The 22,980-nt window shown below is 39.2% G+C and overlaps 1 protein-coding gene across 8 annotated transcripts in view; it reads right to left on the minus strand.

The window, feature by feature from the left end:
* Window positions 1–6,776: 6,776 nt before the first annotated feature.
* The window catches only part of LOC100119433 (nucleolysin TIAR), a 404,341-nt gene continuing 388,137 nt past the window's right edge, over window positions 6,777–22,980 (minus strand). For 4 of the 8 annotated variants that reach the window (XM_008216417.3, XM_031930729.1, XM_008216422.4 and 1 more), the window contains 3 exons: window positions 21,606–21,847; window positions 21,280–21,460; window positions 14,566–19,269 (listed from right to left, as the gene is read on the minus strand). In XM_008216417.3, the coding sequence (XP_008214639.1) occupies window positions 19,228–19,269; window positions 21,280–21,460; window positions 21,606–21,847 (465 nt within the window). In that variant the 3' untranslated portion in view covers window positions 14,566–19,227. Of the gene's footprint in view, window positions 8,220–14,565; window positions 19,292–21,279; window positions 21,461–21,605; window positions 21,848–22,980 lie in introns of those variants that run through there. The other 4 variants (XM_031930726.1, XM_032599807.1, XM_031930727.1 and 1 more) reach the window with 3 other exon arrangements.

The following is a 22,980-nucleotide window of genomic DNA, read 5'->3' on the forward strand; positions in this document are numbered from 1 at the left end:
GATGATGAGTTAGAACAAGCTGCACAATCTTGGGCTAACGAATGCAAAGATACCGTTAATGAATGTCGGTCAACAGGTAACTTACATTATTATTAAAAGAATTTTGTATTAGAAGCAATGCAATTCAAAAATTTTCTAACTATACTATCTTTGTCAATCATTTTAGGTACCTACAAAACGTTCGAACAGCTTGTTTATAAATCGGAAAATGATGTACCATTTAATTTAACTGCAATTGTAAATAAGTGGGCTAAGATTCAAACAGTCCGTAAGTAATATTGTGCTCTCAAAATTAAATTGTATAAGATATGATGATAACAATTTTTGTTGAACATATCAAGGGCATATCCGCTAGCCGATGGATCAGCAACTTATGACCGTATTGGATGTGGAATAAAAGTATCCATAGTATATAGTCATAGAGGTATAGCAGCAGCTATAAAGTTCCCAATTAAAACATACTACGTCGTATGTAACTATGCGACTTCTTTGCAACTGGAAAGAATAATAATTAATTTCAACGTATTGTAAAGTACGCACGTATTATATTAACAAAAACTCAAAAGAGAAGTGTATATAAATTTATTTCAAACAGTAAGATTTTATTGACCTTTTACAGCCCATGTAGTATTATCATATGTTGCTGATTAGGATGGTCTCTCGCATATTATCCCTACATGATAAGCAAAAATTACAACCTACGATATCGACAGTCGATAAGTGATTCAAAGTTTTCACCTTACCCACACACGTTTCTACAGTTTTGAATGTTCAAAAATTTAAAGGACCAAAGTAAAATTCTGCAAGAAACAGTTTGTTTATTCAAAATACGCGTCAACTTAACGTTGACGATGAGAATAATAAAAGTTAAAAATAACAACAATCTTTTTACGACAAATAACTCAATTCATTAAAAACAAGGCCTAGTGGTATAGGCTTACTTTATCGATGATCAAAATGTATCTCGAACTTCGCGTCAGCAGAAAGGAAAGCCCGTGACGGCATTTTCCGTAGTCGCTATCCCCCTTTTCAATTACCGAGAAAGTTGAAGCAACAGAACGAAGGCGCGCGCGGGGTAGCAGTTGACAGAATTGGCCTCATCGGTCACCAGGGAAGCGTGGAACACACCGGCAATGTTATTTTCCTCCTTCCTGCGTCTTTTTTCGCTTCCCAGTTTTATAAACTTGTACGATTTTCCCATACAGTTTCCTGATTCACTTGAGCGTATAGCCTGGGCCGGAAGGAAGCAGAGGTCGACGAGAGCTTGACTTTGTACTTTCTTTTGGCCTCATGCGCGGAAAATGTAACGTGTACGAATAAACGTACTCGGAGAGTTTGTTAGACGCGCAGTTTCCGAGAATTTAATACATTACATACATCGCGGGTATGTGTGTAAAAGTTATGTAAAAGGAATTTTCCATCTACTTCAATAAATTAATTTGGGAAAATACGTTGCGTTTGCGAAACACACTGCAAACAGACTGCGCTCTTTCACGTTGAATATCACGTAAAATATTAAGCATGACAATTTTTAATTACAGCAGTGAACATCCTGATCTGGTTCAACATTTTTTTTTTAATTTCAACGTAAACCTACTTCGAATTTCACGGAAATTTTTTTCATTCGATGTCGTTTCTCGGCGTTTTTCATTGTTTTTGATAATTAAATAACACATCCAATTTTTCAAATCGGTCATTTTTCGCGAGCAAACAATACGGCCGAGCCCTTATAAAACGGATTCTTTATCTCTCTCTCTCGGAAAAAATGACTGATCGCAGTAAAAACGAAGCTTTGTCCATCGCGATAGGAGTCTTTAATTCTTTGTTTCGTGCGCCAGTGTACACGGCGATAAAAGCGTTTTGTGTACATCCATTTTGTTTGGCATCGTCAAAAGAAGAAGAAGACGAAGAAGAAGAAGGTAACGGCGCCGTAGTGGAACAATGGGAAATCTATCGCCTCGCGGTCGGGTTCGTGACGCGGTGCCATTTACTCTCGGCTCCGCGCTCAATTCCGCGAGCCCAAGCCTCGCGTTGTCTACACGAGCATAATATGTTTTATTCGAGTGTGTCGTATACATCGGATCAATTTTTTTTTTTTTTTTTATCAAAGAACGAGTTAATCCAGGTGACGTTTAACGTCGAGAGACGACTTCTAGTAGTTCCGATAACGAGAGTCAGCGAACAATCGAAGCCGATGCGTACATACATTCCTTTTATCTCTACGGTGCGGACGACTTCGGCCCCTCGCGCGCATGGCAGCGGTTTTAATAACGAACGATAAAACACGGCTGCGGGCCACAACGGCGTCTTTTAATTATCGCCGTAAACAATGAATCCTGTCGCGGAAGAGAGAACGCGGCCTATCGCGCTGCCGGCGTTTACGACGATACGCGAGAGCGCGAGCTCGGGCAAATATTTATTTAACATAAATTAGCAGCCATTACACGAGAGGTAGCGGTGCCGCTGGCTTATCGAGGGAAAACGCGCAAAATGCAAGCCCCGTCTACTACCGTCTCTCATCGTTGTTTATGATTCCGCGCCGTTCGCTATATCGTCTTTTTTTTAGGGCCTCTGATTTATGCTCGTCTGCCTTCTTTATCGTTTATGGGAGTTAGCGTTCTGGAAACGCTGACTTTTGCACCTTTTTGAGCTGGAAGATTTAGAATATTTTATTGAAACTGTGCTACTCGAAATAATAAATGAAAATGGCTGCTGCAAGGAAATATTTGAAATTTAATAATTTATGCTCCGTATAATATTCATTAGAACATAATTACCAAAACTGCTTATCATAATTAAACTGTAAATTCGTTGAAATAATTTCCAACATGGCAAAGTGAACTTTACCAACATTCATATAAATAAAAGCGATTATAGAACACGTCGAATAACTCCTCTACAAAACCTCAAAGCCCCGTTTTAAAATGAGCGCATTTTCACACACTACTCATCATTATCCCGCGAATCCGATTCTCGGATTTCGTAGAATACCGCGAGAGCAGCACGTAATTTCGGGGACGGCATTGTTTAAATGTCATTATTATGCAATTCGGCGGGCGGAGGCCTCCAAAAATGAAATGAGAACGCATTGTTCTCCGCATTTGCTCGCTCGCGCGCACGTGGCTTTAAAAATGCAACGCCGGGGCTGTTATTATGCACGCTCTCGCGCTATGCATTCTCATATTAGCTAATTGTTCGCTGATACGCGGCAATACTTTCAGCTCGACGATCATTGTACCATACGTCTAGCAGACGAGAATCATTGTTGGCGTATTTTGTTTTGATTAACGTCGACGCGTCGATTTCTTGGTCGCGTTTACATTCAAACGCTCCTGTCTTCTCTCTTTCGTCGATGTAACGCTTCTATACCTCAAATTAGTTATGTATTCGCTGTTCCCAACACTTTTCGCTCTGTAAAGACTTCGAGTGAAAAATTCAAGCAAAGCGGTATTACCGCGCAAATCCGCACGGCCTCGAAAAAAAAAGGAAACGAAGCGTAGGATCCAAGAGAAATATTTGCCCGAACACCATATCAACCGGCTCATCCGCTGTCCTCGATTTTTTGCTCTCGCGAAACTCCCCCTCAAAGGAAAAGTGAAAATCACGGCTTGAAAATATGCGGCCCAGGTGACGCACGAGAGAAAAGAGAGACATAACATACTATACGGAGAAGGCTTGGACAGAAAAAAAATAAGAGCCACAACCGGGGAGATGAGGAGCAGCAGGCGCGGCCAGAGAGACCATCTAATTAACTTAATTAAACGAGTGCTTTACTATATAAGGATTATACGCGGGACTTAAGTAATGAGGCTCTCTTTTCATTTCGCCTCGCGCGCGGAATAGGGCGAGTCTCGCGCATCAATTTCTTCTCCTCTATGCTCCTCTCTCTCTCTCTCTCTCTCTCTCTCTCTCTCTCTCTCTCTCTCTCTCTCTCTCTCTCTCTCTATACACTAAATCGTATGCGGGAACGATAATTCGATCGCTCGAAAAAAAGCTGCCAATCAGGGACTATCTAGCAAAAAACTCGGCTCCACACGTTACAGGCGAGGCCGGTGCGGGCGTATAGCACACGTCATTATCAGCGTTTAATTGGCCCCGTTTTTCGGTGCCACCCGCACGTAGACACGCATATACACACACAGAGAGGAACGTCCGCGTCTCGGAATGACACACGGCTCTCCGCTGACTCGCGTCGGCCGGCTAATGCTCTAATATGCGCAAAGGGTGCCATGCCCGTGTCACGCGGATTACCGCTAATTGTAGTTTATGCTTTATACCGCGCGACGTTGGCGCGCGTCGCCTAATAGGGCTTTCTAGCTTCGTCTCCCTCTCCCTCTCCGTTCCCCTTTTCCATGTGTATATATATCTATATGGATATTCACGTATACACGCTCGGATATGTTCGTAGGTGTTCGGCTGGTCGGTTTTTTTTTCTGTCCGTGTATAGTAGCAGGTGCATGAGTACAGCGTAAAAGGCAGACGGTGTCCGCGATCGGTGTAAAAAATTTTCTTTTTTCTTAATGTTTTTGTTTTATTAGCCAATAAAACGATCCGCGGACGACGTCATCCTTCTGTGCCGATTTTTTCCCTCCTCCGCGTTTTATTGCGACGTAAATAATTGCGGGAGTTATGGCTCGTAAAAATCGACGCGCAGATCTGCAGTCGTGCAGTGCCTAAACTCGAGGGCGGCTAATTTATTTAAACTTCGGATTTAATATAACAGAAGGATATGTGCTCCGATGATTGTTATACGAACGTCAAGACCAGCCTTCAAGGATTGACTGCTGACACACTAAGAGGTGTGTTCCGTGTCACTGTCAGGGCCAGGACGACTTCTAAGCTCACTACGCTTATTCAAATGTCAACACGCTAAAAAACAGTTGGTCGAAGAAGCGAAAAGTAAACAAAGCGATGCGGATAACTCGGCCGAACAAAAGCTCGGCAATCGTCGACTTTTAAGGGTCTTTCTCTCTCCGCCTCCGCGCACATATATCCCCGTGCAGCCGTTCGCGTTTATGAATATACGATCGACCCGCTCGCGCGCTCACGTACACACGTTATATTTTCCACATAATACGCGATCACGCTCTCGCCTATCCTCCGCTGGGGCTCGGGCACGCGAGGACACATATATGTATGTACAACCAGGGGGGGGGGGGGGGAGATACAGCCCCGCGCCGGCTGTCACGTCAGCGCGTCCGTCAGTCTCGCTAAAATAGCTGGGCACCGTTACTCGAAGCCGGCCTTTTCACCTCGGCCTGTATCGCGCAATTACACGTTTCGACCTGTCCCCACTCTCTCTCTCTGTACTGTGGATGAGGTTGAACAGTCGTTCGATGCAGTTTCTGCTTCTGTTGCGTTTTTTTTCTGCGGTTCGCTGGGATGAGTAGATTGAATTGTTTAACTGATGAATAATCGCGAGTATATGGTGGAACGACAAAACGGCAGAATAAATCCGCGATGTACGATTGAAATTAAAAAAAAAAAGTAAACTCTGATTACTGATTAACGCTTTAAATCGATAGAACGTGTAAGCGAATTGAGGACTAATTAACTGGCACGCCTGACTAGATCCTTACCTGTTCCACTGGAACGTACTTCCTTTTTGCGCAGTTTTACATCTCGCGTACAGCTGGAAATGAGCTAATTAATAATCAGCGCAATAAATCGTTACTGCACCGCTTTTAAAGAAAAACTCAATCTCAATAATGATGAACTCTCGAAGTAAAAACCGCTCTGCCCACTCGAGCGTTAAAACTGACGTGCAACACACAAACGTACGCTAATGTTGCGACCGAAAATCCTTCTACGTGAGCAAATACCCGCGTTCCGGTTCGAGTACACGCGAGGATAATTATCCGGTGCGATTTTCGAAGCGCGTGGATGTGTGTGGCCGTTTTCGAGGGTCTGCTTCATCGCAGCCAGAGCGTTAAAGATGGGTGTCGACGGCTGCTGATTACAGCGCGCCGGGGACTGAATTGAACCAATCTGCGACAGCTCGTTTTATTCGATGCGCTTCGCTGATGATTATGCGCGACGATTGACGTCGAGTGGTGTGGGTGGTTTTTTTTTATTCGGACTGCTGATATTATTATACGTCGCTGCAGAAATACTTAATCAGGGTATGTAAGCTCGAAAATATCTTCGATCGCTTTATTTTCTTGAGATGTTTGACGCTTTGAGGTCGGAGGAGGATTGGACGCGATCGATTTCGAAAACTGAAAAGTAATTTTCTAGCTTACGAGTTTAATTACAACTTGCGTTTATTACTGTAAGGTTATAGCATGTCTCTCTCGCAGCTTGTTTCAATCAGGATAGAGTGTACCGAAATATACTCATTCTAATTTGGTTTCTATTCCGATAAATTCAATATTGAACAATTGCGTGTACTCACTTACCTCTCGGCGAGACATCAAAGTTCGAAGACATCAAAGAATTTATTGAAAGTATATAAATTAATCAGCATGTGCAAATCAGTGCTAGTTAATTAAATAGATGAAATAAAGTGAAAAATTCAATGTCCGATAGAGTAGTGGTTATAGAGGATGGAGGATAGATATAGGTCCAATAAATGAGAGTAAACCAGAAGCTTACATTTTCTATAATATATTTTACATTATAAACCAACCATACATCATAATAATAATATCTTATGTTCTTATGCCTAACGGTTGCTTTTTTTTTATCCTGTGTCCTCGTTTATATACTTCCTTCATATTTATAATTTGTTTACTTTTTTTGTATAATATTTATATATATATTTATATTCATCGTTCGTTATTTATAATATACTTTTTACGCTATGTTAATGCATATGTATAATATCATACATGTTTTTTTTTGGTTTTGTTATCTCTCTTACTCTCTCTCTCTCTCTCTCTCTCTCTCTCTCTCTCTCTCTCGTCATCACACGCACGTCACATCCATCTTCTTTTTCTCTCTCTCTCTCTCTCCTTCTCTTCCCGAAATACCGCACCTATACTCTCACACTTTTGCGCGACGCCTCGCGAGGGCGCATTTTCTAATCAATGATTTTTTTTGTTTTGTGGTTCGCTACACTATAGACTTTCTCTCTCTCTCTCTTACACTCGCACTCGTCCCTTCTCTCTCTCTCTCTCTCTCTCTCTCTCTCTCTCTCTCTCTCTCGCTTTCCCTCTCTAACTAGGATGTGTATGTATTTTTTTTACCACATGGCTCGGCCGCCACTATATATTCGCCCCTTGTCGTCAAATTTTTTTTTTATTTCACTATATTAACTTCTCTCTCGCTTTATATATACTTCTTTGCCTTCGTGTCGCGTGTACGCGTGTGTCTTTTATCTCCCTCGCGTCTGTCAACGTGTGTGTATATATGTAATAATCATATATAATATCGCCGAACGAAGGGGTGAAAGGGAAGAAGAGCGCTTTTTGGGCGCCAATTTTGATTGTGGCTTTGCGGGCTTTGATTACGCTTTCTCTCCGTTCATTTGATTAGGGGCGAAGCTCGCGCTGCTCTTTCCTCTCTCGTCTCATGTGTTTACCGCCTTCGTCGGCGTTTTTATACGGCAAATCCTAACTAAATCGCGCGCTCGCAATCGGAGATACACTCGGTTAAAGTATATATATTTATATATGTATATGTATAATATATAGTACGTCGCTCGCTGCGCAAGCAAACTCAGGTTTCTTCATCGTCTTCTTCTTTGGCTCGTCTTAATTAACTATGCCTGCATCCGCTCGCCCGCAAGTCCGTGAAGAGCCGCGTAACCTTTGTTATATTCCTATCACGTGTGTTTCTCATCATAGCGCGTGCCGACCGAAAAGAAAACAATGTTTATACTTATAGTCGCTAGACATCTCTTTCACCCGATTCAATATTGGTTTATATAGTGTGTCTCCTCGAACCCGACAACGAAGGTTGGACGTTAAAATTTTTCCCCGCTCTTTTTTTTCTCTATATAATCACCCTTAAAACTCTTTTGATTATATGTATATCGGTTGATCTGTCGCTCTTAGTCCGACGAAACGTTCGTTCGTGTCTCGTTTTCAACGTTCGCAAGGATAGGTTGGTTGGTTGCCGCCGTCTCTAGGTATTCAAGTGCACCGTGAACGGGAAAAAGGCACCTAACTCCTTATAACTTACGGTGGAAAGTGTGTGTGATATGCCAGGTCATCCAGAACGACAAGAGTGTACGGTTGCTCTTTTATTGGCAACCGAGCTTTTTAAGCCAAACTTGCCTAAAAAAATAAGAAATTTTTTTTGGTTTGCTTTATCCATTGTGAGAGCGATCGATGGCTTTTTAAAAATATGTCGGTAGAATATGAAGATTCAACAGTTTTTGTTGCTTTTTTGTCACTTGTTCTCAACGAATTTAGTCGAGATTACCGACTGAGTAAAGTTTTTATCAAGGAAAGAAAGTAAGTTTTTATATATCGTTATACTTTTTTCTAAATTACCGTCACAGCCATTTGTTAATAACTGTTCATGTAGCATTGCACGGAATATTTGAGAATGTTATAAATTATCATATAGTTGCTCAGAAGAGATGATATTTAACAAATGAGTAACATCATGCGAGTAATGATTACTTTTATTTACATATGTTATTATTCTCAAATGAATATATCGTTTACTCATTCGTGACCATTTATACTAAAACTTTATAAAAATCCATGTTCAATCTTTTTTCCATACAAATTCAAAGACTTACAATCATCATTTTTGTTTTCTTTATAAAAATCACATTGGTTGTTTCATCACAATTAAGAAGTAATATAAGAGATGAAAAATGTCGAAATATAGGTATAAATGCACACACTATACACAAACAATAACTTAAAGTATTTTAAGATACATAAAAAAGAGTCATTTGAGCGATCACTGCTTACCCATAGTGATCGCGCAAACCTTACATCCCATTGAAAAAGAAAAGAAAATAAATGAATAATGCATACAGATGTAAATTTCATAATATAGTCAAAAAAGAGAGAGGTTGAAAACTTTCTGAAAATGAATAATGATTAACAATTAGATGACATAGTAAATCAAAAGTTTAGCGGAATTCAATAACGATTACATATATATATATATATATATATATATATATATATATATATATATATATATATATATATATGTAATATAATAAAAGCCTACTTTAACAGTAGTGTTTACTCAGTCGGTAACTAACCTACTTTCATATAAGATCTCAATAGATTGTAAAAGAAAAAAAAACATGAAAAATGCCACAATACAAATATATTTATACTGATAAGTCATTAAAAAATATATATATAAAAATCGGCAAAACGCCCTGGACTCGTGCTTATAAAATATCGTTCATAATAATATACGAAGAGAGAGATACCTACGTGAATTTGTAATAACAACAGAAAGAAAAAAAAAACAAAAGGAAAGTCGGGTATCTGCAGATCATGTTTTTTCTTTTTATATAAATCGGACGCTTCGTTTTTATTTGCTCTATTATATAGTAACACAATATACAGCCTAGAACACTCACCTTATATTCTATCTATTTTACTTTTTTTCATCAATATAATTCTCTCTCTCTCTTTCTCGCTTCCCCATATTAACCTCTCACTCTCTCGCGCGTACAGTCTACACTCTACGCATACAGTATACACTAACACACTACATTTAATTCGCTAAACATAGTTGTAATATCGATCGGCGCGAGCTAATCGCGATCGGCGCCTGACGATGCAATTCCCGACGCGTCTCTCGCGATTAACATACCCGATCCATACATAATATGTTAATATATCAATATCCTATTCCTCTCTCGCACGCACGCAAGCACTCGACGCGCGTACACGAGCGTACATGCGTGTGTGTGTGTGTGTGTGTGTGGTGATGTATGTATGTATGCATGTGTACCACATTATATACACGTGTAACTAGACACATAACGTTATTTTCGTCTTTTTTTTTTTAATTCTCGTACGGGAGGGTGTACCATAGGAGCGCTTCGTTATTTTTTTTTTCATTACAGCCTCTCCCTCCCCACGCACACATGCAGGCCGGCACAGGCTCTGATGCTCGTTCGATTCAGCTTAAGACCTAACGTACTTTTATTTATAACACAGAGTATTGCGAGCCTCGAGCGCGTCTCTCTTTTTCGTGTTTCATATAAGCTACTGTACTCGATTTACTTTTTTTCGTTCACTCTATCCATCGCGTCCGCGACTCACCTTCGGTTAATTATTCTATCAAGCCTCGGCTCACGCGCGCCCGTGTCTGTATTTTTTCTCTCTTTGTATTTATATATTTATATACGTACCGGTGAAGCGCGTCTCGCACGGATCGACGAGACTGTATTTATAGTGTATAACGTAATTTTTTTGAATCGATGCTGTTGTTATTTGTTGATGGAAAATGTTTATACCGCGCAGCCGATAGAATCGGCGCAGCGAAAGATCGACTGAGAAAAAATTTGTTGATTGTACAAAGTGGATTGGCATTGTTTTGTATTCGTTATTCGGTACAGTGTCTCGTTTTTCCGCGCGAAAGGCTTTTTCGTTTTACACGTTCCTATATAGTATATATATATATATATATATATATATATATATATATATATATATATATATATATATATATATATATATATATATATATATATATATATATATATATATATATATATTTGTATGCACGTATTATATACTCTACAATTGTCATCTACCGTTGTTTTTGCTGTTTATACAGTTTCTCGCGCTTGTGTTGTTAGTGCGACTGGAAAAATATTATTCTCATCGGAATTCAACGAAAAAGGACGAAACCTTTCTCCAAACGCACTACACCGAACACACACTTATACCGACGCATATTGCCTACGGCGTCGTTTCTGCTTGTATCACGAGTACTTGTTTATATTCGCCTATATGATATATCTACTCTGTTAATTATTAATTCGCTAGTTTCTGCTTAGTACATAATTATCATGCTTAGAGATACACTATTACACATCTGGCCTATGTTGCGCTTTCGCCTATAATTGTTGTCGACTTATGGTATAATTTTTTTTCCTAAATACGCGACGCTACGTGATCTCGGATCTGGAGTACTTTTTGTACCGTTGCGCTGATTTTTCTTTTACAAACAACCACGTGATGCTGGCAACTCGAAACTCAGTTGCGTATAGGTAATGGCAAAATAAGCAAAGCTCATCACAAAAGTAGAAAAAACGAAACCATCGACTATCCAAGGATTCTCCGACTAATTATCCAAAGCTGATTGTGTGTGTATAAAATTCAGCACATCGGGGATACAATAGTACGAGTACAAGTGTAGAAGCTGCGGCAAAAGTAATAAGCAACGCGGTCGGCGATTGCCGCTTCTCACGCGAGGCCTCGTCCGGATCATCTCTCTCTCTCTCTCTCTCTCTCTCTCTCTCTCTCTCTCTCTCTCTCTCTCTCTCTCTCTCTTTCTCTCTCTCGGGCTGCCACGACTCGGGATTTCAAGATGTATTCAATTTTTTACTTTCTTCGTTGTATTTTGTTTCAAGAAGGATTAAAGGAAAACAATTACTCGCCGACCCTGCTGCAATGATTCTCATTCGTTGCACGAAAATATAACACGCGACGGTCTCGTTGTTTGGAAAAGTTTCATCTAAACGAGCGCATATCAAAAATATCGTTTATCTTCGAACAAAACGATTGTCTCTTACTTTGAGTACGCCAATTCTTGCTGAAACGATAATTGTCCGCGATTTCCATGAAAAAATTTTACGTATACACACATAAATCCCATTTCGTCGCAGCCGGTTATAATCCTTGCGCGAGCTCTGTCTGCCTATTCCCAAGGGGAGGAAAAAGAAAAAAAAGAAAGAAAGAATATAAGACAGAGGTGGAATGAAGTCGGCAGAGGAATTGGATTCCGTCGTAACTCTCGCGTATATTGTGATTGCGCGGAGTGTGCGTGTCTCCGGAAGGCCAGGCGCGTCAGCTGCGAAATCTCCCGGCGAGAGCTGCACCGGATGTATTTGTTTCATCTCTTCCGATTCTCTCCCTCGATAATTCTCTTTTCTTTTTCTTTTTTTTTAATTTAAAACTCGGCGCCGGAATTTTTTCCTCCAGGCGCTATTGACTCGGCGAAGTGTTTCGAGACCGGCTTGGGATAAACAAGGGAGGGAAATAGCTCCTAAACGTCGACGAACAACATTAACAAAGTCAACAACTCGTAAAAACAGTCACCACAACGCATATGATATTTTTGTAATATTTTTTTTGGATTGATCTTCACTCAAATCAGCGTTAAAAGTGTCACAACTCAAGTACACGAGTCTATTATCACATTTTCTTCATTTCTTTTTAGTCGAGAGAGTAAATGATTCATCGTACCTTTTTCAAGTACAATGATACTCTCGAGAATTCAACAAGTCGTTATAAAAAGTAAAAATGAAAAAATCGCGCGACGAAATATAAGAAGACTTCGTTCCGTCCACACCCAAACGCAAGAGACGACGTAAAAAAATCAACGAACGCAAATTCATCGCATATCAAGGGGCAAAAAACGAGGAAGATAAAGTACACGTTACGCGAACGAAAAGCAATGAGGAGAGAAACAAAAAACAAAGCCCATCAGCTGCGCAGATTCGCGCTATTATATATTCCCTTTGTTTTCTTCTTACATTCCTATTCTCGCGCCTGATTAACCTAGTGACCGACCGGCTAGATAAGACTAGACTAAATCTAGGCTTTTTCTCCCGCCGTCACTTATTTTTACGCTACTCCGACTCCTCTCACTTCTTCCTCTAGATTTGGGCGAATTTATTTCGGCAATCAAATTGCTGAAACATAATCGTCGGCGTTTCGTTGCCGCTTGAAGTCCTTTTTTTTGTTAACTCTAGTGACGTATGCGAAACAACTTTTATTAACTGTAATGCGTTTTCAATGAACCAGAGAGATAGTTGCTCTTTTTTTTCTAATTCGAATTGAAAGCTGCGTAATGGAATTAAGCCTGTTAAACGCGTTCAGTTAGTTAAAAATTGATTAAAACGAGAGTTTGCGGTTCTTTGATGCTTGTTCGATCGAAAGTATTTTAGTTTAGTCTAGAATTTCGAGTACAATCATCACTTCAAATTTTTTTCCGTATGAAATGTACAAAACTTTTTACACAATTTTCTCTCACAACAGACGGTGTATATCATACAAAAATTCAACTGTACAAAAACTAATTCAACGCACGTTAAACATTTAATGAATAAGTGATTCAACAATCTAAATTATTTGTACATTCATATCTCGGCGATAACAACAATCAAATGAGAGAACAGTAGTTCGCATAACCGTTACAATTAAGTCAACTAACGTAAATTTTACGTTATTATTATTATTTTTATTTTAATACTGCTCGTTCGTTTATGACATTTAAAATTCAACAAATTTCTTTGCACCTCACATCGACGTTAGAAGATTATGGACGTGTGTTATATCGAGCTGGGAAAAATTATTTACACTCGAACGTGGCAGTACAGTTAATAAAAGCAAATTTCGCCCCCAGCAAACGAAGCCAACTCTCGTAATATTTTTAATTGCTCAAAGCAACGTCACTTATCATACACGTAAAAACAATATTACAAAAAAATCGATTGTGCATTTCTAAAAATGCTACTAAGATCACCTACACATCACTCAAAACAAAGTGACAACAAAGTAACTCTGCCCAATCCCTACTACACCCTCAAAATTCTTTCTCCTCCTATAAATTATTCTACTTATATATATATATATATATATATATCCGCGTGGTTATACATATGCATGAGTGTATGTGTGGTATACGAACAATGAATTTCACGTGCAGCTGTGTGTGAGTATGTCTGTGAGTGTACGTCTGCGTGTCTTACGATAATTGGCTCTTACTTATCTCGCACAATAATATTTATAATATATATCTCCTCTCAGCATTGACCTAATACTACTCTCTCTCAATTGTTTACCTAGTTATCACCTTACACGACTAATTTCTTCGTCACATTTTGCCTCGATATACACATACATGAGTTTAATAAATTATACATATATATCGCAGGGCTTATGTTTGTTTCTCTCTCGCGTGAGTTCGATCAGAGTCTGACGCTCGGTTATGTGCTAAGGCTCTCTCGCACGTTATGCGCACGTGTGTGTTTTTTCTCTATTCCGAGAGCCCTCTTCTATTTTACACAGGATTGAAGAGAGATACTCGCAGAGCACACGCTTCGCGGAGAGTCTCGCGTGAGCCTCGGAGGAGCGGATTTTTTCGTAAATTTATAATATTCATTTTCCATTTTTTTCTTCATTATATTATTATTAATATATCATCATCATCATTATTATTATTATTATTATTTATTATTATTACTATTGTTACCATTATTATTATTATTATTATTATTATTATTACTATTATTATATTACCGGTATTATATAGTATTGTTATACGTGTTGCTTACAAAACGTCCAGCTATTCTCGTTTTGTTTCACTGTTCCGAGGCTCCCGCACATCGAGCCGAGAAAAATTATTCACTGCTTCTTGCTTTTCCTCGTATCTCTGCGTTTAATAATTCTACATTGTTTTTTCTTTTTGTTTCACTTGCCTAACTAATAATGTACACGTTTCTTAGTTATGTATGTATAATATAACTCGCGCTTATATCTATGTGACTAAGTGTGTTATTAATTTTTTTTCTTTCCAATACGAGTTTTTTGCATATTATTTGCTATATCCTCTGTACGCCGTCACATCGCGCGTACACCTCTACTTTTCTCTTCCACCTCGTCGCTCCTATTCATTCATATACATATATATATATATATATATATATATATATATATATATATATATATATATATATATATATGTTTATATTTATACATATATTTTTTGTCCGCTCTTGAACTATTAGATTTTTTGTTTTTTCATCGCTTTTTCACGCTTGTTATCGCTCATAATATATGTATATGTATATCTATACGTATATTTATATTTATTTGCATTTATGTATATGAATAGATTTATTTATATATTTATAACATTTGGTTGTTTTTTTTTGTTGCATCGTCGCTCGTGTAATTCGCATCCTCGCATTTATTGTTAAGGCTTATTACAATATATAGATATATATGCTCACGCGCGCGGTGCGTTCAGTGTGTTTGTTTTCTATTCGTCTTCTTTTTTTTGTTGCACATCCCTATGGGTTTAAAAAAAGCTTCGACCTTTTATGGTATAATTTGTATTCGCACGCTCGGCCGCAGAGAGGAAATAAATATGTTCCGGAGAGTGTGTATCGCTCGTCGGACGCAGAGAAGACCAATAGACGCGTCGTTTTTTTTCTTTGAAGTCAAAGAGGGAATATCTTCAAATCTCTCTGTTTTTCTTTTTTTTTCGGTTCGGCAATGTATGCTTTTCTCCGGTATATAATTTAATGTAATGCGAGCGCAGAGGCTTTGATCCCCATTTTTTTCTCGCCCTCTCTTTTACGCTCAAGCTATAATATTCGTCCTGTGTTTTGCTTGGCGTTGTTCGCGCCATCAATGGACCACGTTCGATAAACATCTAGGAAAAATATAAAAATCACTGCTGCGGCACGCGACTATATGTATGTGCTTACGTATTTTTATGCTTAAGGGACACCATTTTTTTTTTTTTTTTTATAGAGATTTGAAAATGTTCCATCTACGCAGAGTCATTGCAATCACCGGTGACGATCGATATTAGATTTTTATTCTTGAAGAGTTATAAGTTTGAATTTGCGTCCCTGAATAATATTCAAGGATTGTGATAAGTATCTTTATACAACTTTTCGTAGCTGTAAACGCAATATTTTATGAGATAAGTTATCTGTTTGCTTGGAAAACAGCCACCAAAGCTTATGATACATAGTCAAGGTGAATTAAGTCACAAAAAGCATAATCCTTTTTTATTTACTTTTTTCTTTGTTTACTTCTCTAAGAGAATTAGAAAAAACCCGCTTTAGCAATCTTAATCCAATCAGTCGTTAATTGGTGTTAATATAGCGTCAATTTAGTTATAGACTTAGCTTCCGAATTTTTTTCAAAAACTCACATAGAGCTTCCGTCTAAGTTTTAGGAACATACACGCGTCATACTTTTACTTATTTAACGATCGTCAGATGCAAATGCCAACGGCTTTCAACTTCAAAGCAAATCTCAATGTCACACATCTGAACACGTCAGATGTCGTCAACGCGTACACCGACAGCGACATTTCAAAATTTCTCCATCCCTCACCATTGCAGATCATTTCATGATTCATCACGACTGCTTTTTAGCGTAGAAAAACCTAAGCAACAAAAAACGAAAATCGCGATTCCGATTGCGCGAACATTCAGAAACACACTCGTCCGAGCAAAGCCTGACCCTTATCACTTGCTTCGGCTGCGTCTCCCTTTGTCTCGGTCCGGGCGAAAAGTAAATTCTAAAAATACTCTCGGATAAGTTTTGCGTTCCGCTTTCTCTTTCTCTCACTTTCTCATCACTCGACCAACAATAAGGGTATTTGCGATTTCCGGACCTCGCGCGATGGAAGGAGACGCGCCACGAGAGAAAAAGAACACGCTCTCTCGTCTTTCAGCCAAAGGGCTTTTTCGCGTTGTCGTCTTACGTACTGGAGACTGTGTATGTTTGCGTGTGTATGTGTGTGAAAAAAAAACGCAGCAGACGAAAAAAAATTGGCCCAAAGTGCGCTTCCCTTTCCGGTTTTTTGTTCGCAGTCCTCTCTCTCTCTCTCTCTCTCTCTCATTCTCTTTCGCTCTCTCTTTCTGCCATATACTCTCAGTCACTTTCGCGAAACCTTCGTTGCTAAAAGCCCTGGCCGAGCCGCCGTTCGGGAAGTCTGTTTGACAGCACGGGACACGCGACCACAAGAGAAACTTCTTCTCTCCCTATCATCTCGCTCCTTATACGGTTTGTATATATTTTTTATGTACGTTATTTTTCTTTGTTTTTTTTTTACTTTTTACTTTTACCTAATCACTAACTTTCGTGCTGTGTGTGCAATTATGTGTCTACCTACGGTTTTTTGTTGTTGTTATGTTTACTTCATCTCGCTTCTCGAGGTTCGCACATCTCTATCGCAATATGCATTTGTTTATCTTGTATTTTTTTTCATGTAGGTTATATGTTTGTTAATTGCGTATCTTACTTTTTTTTGTTTGCGTCGAGTGTATACATATGTATATTATATATACGGTCGAGTCGAAATTCGAAGCGCAGACGTCGTCCTCGGCTAGTCAGTTACAGAATTTTTCGGTTTATTTTCATCAGTTTTTTTTCGTTATAAAAAATCTATTTTTCTCTGGTTAAAAACACTGACCGACGCTTTGACGTTGGGGAAACTGTTCGCGTGTGTGCATTTTTTTTGTTTATCTAAGACTAGAAGTAACACGCTGTCTTTTCTTTTTCTTACACATTTTTTCATCGTTTATTATTACTGTTTTTAAAATTTGTATCTATCGAAATATAACCGTCTTTTTTTATTTATTGATTGTTACCCCTCGCGAGATAAATGACAGCGATTAGGCTTTTTATTATATATTTTTTTCGTCTCAAACGCGAAAACGAGAGTAGTTGACGATTGTTAAACCTGGTGTCGTGGAGACTAGCATTTTCAAAATTTCTATTCATCACTCGTAAATAAAAATATGAAAGTCAAATATTTTCTGGTATTTGGATGGAAGATAAAACAATTTTCATATCGTCGAAAATAAATATTCTTTCCAGCGATTCCGTGCGTCAACTAATCTCGCTTTTGAGTTTCTATAAAACGTTCGGAGAGTAGATTTACCGCTCCAAAGCTGTAGATTTCATTATATTTAGAGTAAAAAAATCTCGCCTCGGAAAAATGTCAACACATCGCGCTCACTGCAACATCTCGGTTTTCACAAACTGTATGCCTCTCCCTTCCGTTATTGTTTTTTTTTTGTTTTATTTATTTATTTTTGTCTATTACGCCACGCGGCCGATTTCGTTGTCGTCGTCGAATTTTGGCTCGGCCCCCGAGAGCGAGAGAACCTTCGCTTGTTTTATTGTAATAATACCTAACTAACTATCTACTTGCTGCTAATCAGTATGTTTTTTATCTTCCGCCTCATCGTTCTTCGTACTACTGTCCCTCATTTCGATCTCATTACATAATTTTCAATCCTCGTGCGATCGATTGCGCCGCTACAACGTGTGTATATATTATGTATTATTCGCTCTCTTTCTCTCTTCCTCAGAAACGCGCACAATTTTATTTTCTCCTTCCCAGCCGGTTAATTAATTATCCTCTTTTTTTATTTATACAATTCGACCAGAGAGTATCGACGGCGTAAAATCGCAATATTTGTTCTCTTTTTCTCGAAATTATCTCCCGCTCTCACTCTCGCTCATCACTGAATCTACAAAAATAACGAATTGCGTCTCTGCTTTTTTCTTTCTCTCTGTCGTCGCCTTTTTGTTTGTTTCAACTTCGTTGCGCACCGTATGGATATACATAATATCACCTCGCTAGCTCAGAGGAATGTATTTCCACTTCCACCTTTCTGCCTATATCGATCCGCGATCATCGAATAAAACCGTCGAACTCCTCGTCTCTTCCCCTCCCTATCATCCTTCTCATATATCTATATATATATTTATATATGTTTTTGCATTTTTTTGTGTCTTGGTTTTTCGTGCGTGCAAGGCTATCGCCGGCCTCGATTCGAAATTTTTCCATTTTTCTGATCGATTTTCTGAGAAAGAATCTCCTCTCGTGCGCCTATATATTTATATATATATATATAATATATAATAATAATCATCATCGTCATCTGCCTGATCTCGTCCTTCCGCCGAGGCTGCTGCAACTACTTCATACAGTTCCATGCTTACAGCTGTTAATCGCGTCGTGATTATACGTGTTTTTTATTTGTTTTTTTATTCCCTATATATAGTTATATCGATATCGGTCAAGCGGTTAGTGGCACTGTGTTCGTGTGTCTTTGAGTAGTCTTTGGCTCGCTGTTGCTCCTCGGCTGTCGTCGTCGTCTCAGCTTCATCACGATCATCATCATCATCATCATCATCATCATCATCATCATCATCAAGGTCGTCATCGTCATCATGGTAGTAGCAGTAGTAGTAGTAGTAGTATCAGTAGTAGTAGTAGCTGTCTGCCCTAACGTAGTCGCAGTAGTAGTGGCTGCTGCGGCGATTAGTCCTGTCATCGATGGGGGCTTGTCTTCGCGCTTGCTTACCATCACACTAGGAGGCTAGGCGTCAGCCAGTCCTCATCCGCTAGCTGGACCGCAACCAAGAACACACTTTACGAATTTGAACACACAGAAACGCATTGGTTAAGTTCATTTTTTGGTGTCCGTGATCTCTTTGGTCAAGAGGGGGTGAGATATAAAATATACACAGAATAGAGTAGAGAGATGCATTTACATCGAGGCAGTTTGGTCTTTTCAGTTGAAATTTGGAAAGAGAGATAGAGAGCATTCTGCATGATCAACAGCAAGCTTGTCTGTTTCTTTTTTTTGTAAAAAATGTGCTGATTTTTTTTCTTTGTAAATTCGAGCTTTTTAAATCCCATCCGTAGCCTGTCCATCCTATCTATCTTATTCAGGCTCTTCATTCAACAGAAGTGTAATTCATCACCTATGAGTCCATAAAATAGTACATTTATAGATGGTAATCAATTCATTCAAAAATATGCATGCTCGAAAGGGCTGAACGGAGTTTATTTGCAAGAATCGATTAAATTAAGAGCGTTCAGCTCTACGATATTAAAACCAATCAATATAATAGGAATTCAAAGTACGGAGATCTAATTTGGCATTTCGTATTTGGAAAGACGTTTCTATTATGGAACACAGAATAAAATTAAAACACTTTCGAAATAACTTACAACGACCTTATTTTTTATTTTCATAAAAATACAGCACATTTTTTAACGAGAAAAATCTACGCTAGCAGAAGTTATCTTTATTATTACTCTATTTACCAGGATCAAGTATAACGCGTTTAAAAAGGTAATCTGAAATCTTTCCCATTGGTAAGTTAAGGAAGAGGGATAAGATTGTTATAATTATGCATATACTTGATATCTGATAACTTTCTTTTTAAGCAAGCGGTTTTCATACTTAATGAAGGATTAATTACGTGCCAGGGCTTTTGTTGCTGTTCATATCACGAAAGCTCACCCAACCTTGATGTTATGCGTGCTTTTACTACAAATATTGATTTTTTGAAGCATTACATGTATGAATTCGAAGGCTGAGTACAAGGGAGGTATAGCGTGAATTTTAAATCTGCATTAATTAAGATCTCTAGCAAAAAAAGGCTATGAAGTAAAACGAAACGCAGATAAGAATTATTTGAATTAATTTTCAAGAAAATAATTTACGGCGATGATTGAGCAAATAGTTACAAAACTTTAACGAATTATCTCAGTCGCGGGTATTGAAACACTACAAAATTAATTCTGTACAAAATTTTTTTTCAACAAAATTTGTATCGTGTACTGTATTTTGATTTACGATCAGAAAGAGAACAACAAATAAATTGGAAATGACATTATGTACAAAACATTAATAACCACATAATTTTAAAGTTAAAGATATTAAAAACATTTATTTAAATCGATATTATTTAAAGATATAATGGAGCCGATAGAAAACTATTGGAATACCATAATGCAGTATTTTAAATGTTAAATGACATTTATGTCGAAAGCAGGCTACCGCTAAAAATAACAAGCAAAATCATTCAAGAAATCAATGTTGAGGAAAGAGTGCATAAATTACCATAAAATGAAAGAACCAATGCAAAAACTCTCAAGTATATTGACAAAGACATGTTTCTCATTGCTCATTCAATTAACTGTTAAAAGCAACAGTAAATTACAACACGAGTTATTCTGAGAATCGGTTTCAGTGTAAATCTTTGCCAAATTTATCTTTCTGAAGGTCGTGCAAGATTACCAGATTATTGATTCGTTACTTTTTTTACTACATCCGTGAATAATTTTAAAAGAGTGCAACAAGTTGCACAACAAAATAAATAAAAATAATAGTTCTTTGCCGACTGCCAGTTATTTAAACGCTACATCCCAGAGCTTTACAGTATACAAGCCAATCAGAAGTAACTACAAAGTAGACATCGGCAGTCGGTAAAACAGACCTTTTAAAATTTGTCGCACAACCTTGCAGCAAAGTGTAATACCGTATCGGACGTGCACGCGACGATACACGCAAACACACAAAAAATCGAACCAAGAAAACGACAGTTGATCTAGTCATTCAATTACCTGGAACTGTTGCATGGGATAGGCCATCATTTGCGCTGGCGGTGGAGGGGGTGGCGGCGCGGCCTGGACGCCAGGTGGCGCTGTGACCGTCGTTGCGTGGTGGGGCGGTAGTTGGGGTCCGCCAGGCAGACCCTGACCCCAGCCTGCTGCCGTACCCGCTGCGTGTACTCCCATTCCCATTCTGTCCATGTTATTTTTGCGGAAAAAATCGTTATTTATATCATGAATAAACTATAATGCTATAATCGTGCTCACGAAGATCTCATCTTTTAAAAAAATGATGAAAGAAAATTATTCTAAATAAAGTAAAATATTGCGACGTTTACCCCATGTATTGAGCTTGCTGATATCCAGCGAACTGTCCATACGTGTATCCCTGCATACCCTGCAGGAATCCACCCGCTTGCATCTGTGTAGCCGTCGTGGGGTATGACTGGGGCGGATACCAGTAGCCGAGTTGTCCGGCGCTACTGCCGCCGACAACGCCACCGACACCGGCTACACCCGCAGCCGCTGCTGCCGCCGCTGCTGCAGCCGCGTAGTACGGGTACGTCGCCGAAGACAGTGCCTACATTGGAGAATAAAAATTACGTCGCGTAAAATCTTGATTTGAAGAAAAAAGTCTTCGATATAACATGCCGCGAAATCCGAGAAATAATGCAGTTTCTTTCCAGCGACGTCCCGCAGGATCTGCGCCGATCAAAGTAGCGCGACCTCGACGGTGGCTGCGCGCGATGGGGATTCGCTGGGGTCTATCGCGTTCTTCTCCGCCTCGTTCGGGTCTCTTAGCAATTAGCGCCGTTAGGACGAGTGGATATGTCCGATCTGGGAATAGCTCGGAGGCCGTCTCTCCTTCTATCTCTGCGCGATATTATCACGGATCTGTTCGACGCGATGGTTGGCTGCGTCTTAGGGCTTTATCCGCAGACTCTTGCGGAGGGAGTTTGCCGAGTGTGGCTTATCTTCCTGGCTGCGTTGGTTTTATATCATTTTCGGAAGAACAGTGGATTTGTTTCAAGCGAATAGACGGATATAATGTAATATTTCGGATGTACGATTTCAGAGAATACTATCAAATGCTTGATATGGCTAATTAATTGGTAGTCCGATAACGAGCTTCCACCGAATGTGGCTCGAGAATTTAAAACTTGAATATTGCACATCTTGCACATCGTTCTCTCCATCCAGCTTCTGTCATCATTAATACGACGTATCTTCCCACTCCCAAAGTCTTGTTTTCTCAGGGCGTCTGTTAGTCAGGCCGTGACATCGTCCTAATTGATCCCTATTCCCATAACGCCGGAGAGAAGCCGGCGGTACCGGATCGGATTATTATGCGGCCGGGTCCTCGCGAGATGTTCCGACGACAGCGAGTTCGATTCGATTGCGCTGGCCGGTCTGCGCGCGCCCGAAGTATGTTTCCACGTGTGTGTCTGCGCGTGAGAGGCGGAGGAACTTTAGCGGGACGTGACTTTCGTTTAAGTTGTAATCGAATTAAGTGAGTTCGCGCGGACTGTGGATCTGCATTAGTCGGAGCTTTTCGGTCGGAGATTTAATACTTTAACCGAATACGCGAACATCATCGTGAATTCGAATCGAGCTTGAATGCATACATTCGGTGAATAAGTGAGAGGATCGAGTATAGGTCAGACGCTCGTGAAAACTTAACGGATGACCTAAGATATTCCGATTCATCTGCGA

This window comes from Nasonia vitripennis, chromosome 4, assembly GCF_009193385.2.
Source record: "Nasonia vitripennis strain AsymCx chromosome 4, Nvit_psr_1.1, whole genome shotgun sequence".
Taxonomy (NCBI): domain Eukaryota; kingdom Metazoa; phylum Arthropoda; class Insecta; order Hymenoptera; family Pteromalidae; genus Nasonia; species Nasonia vitripennis.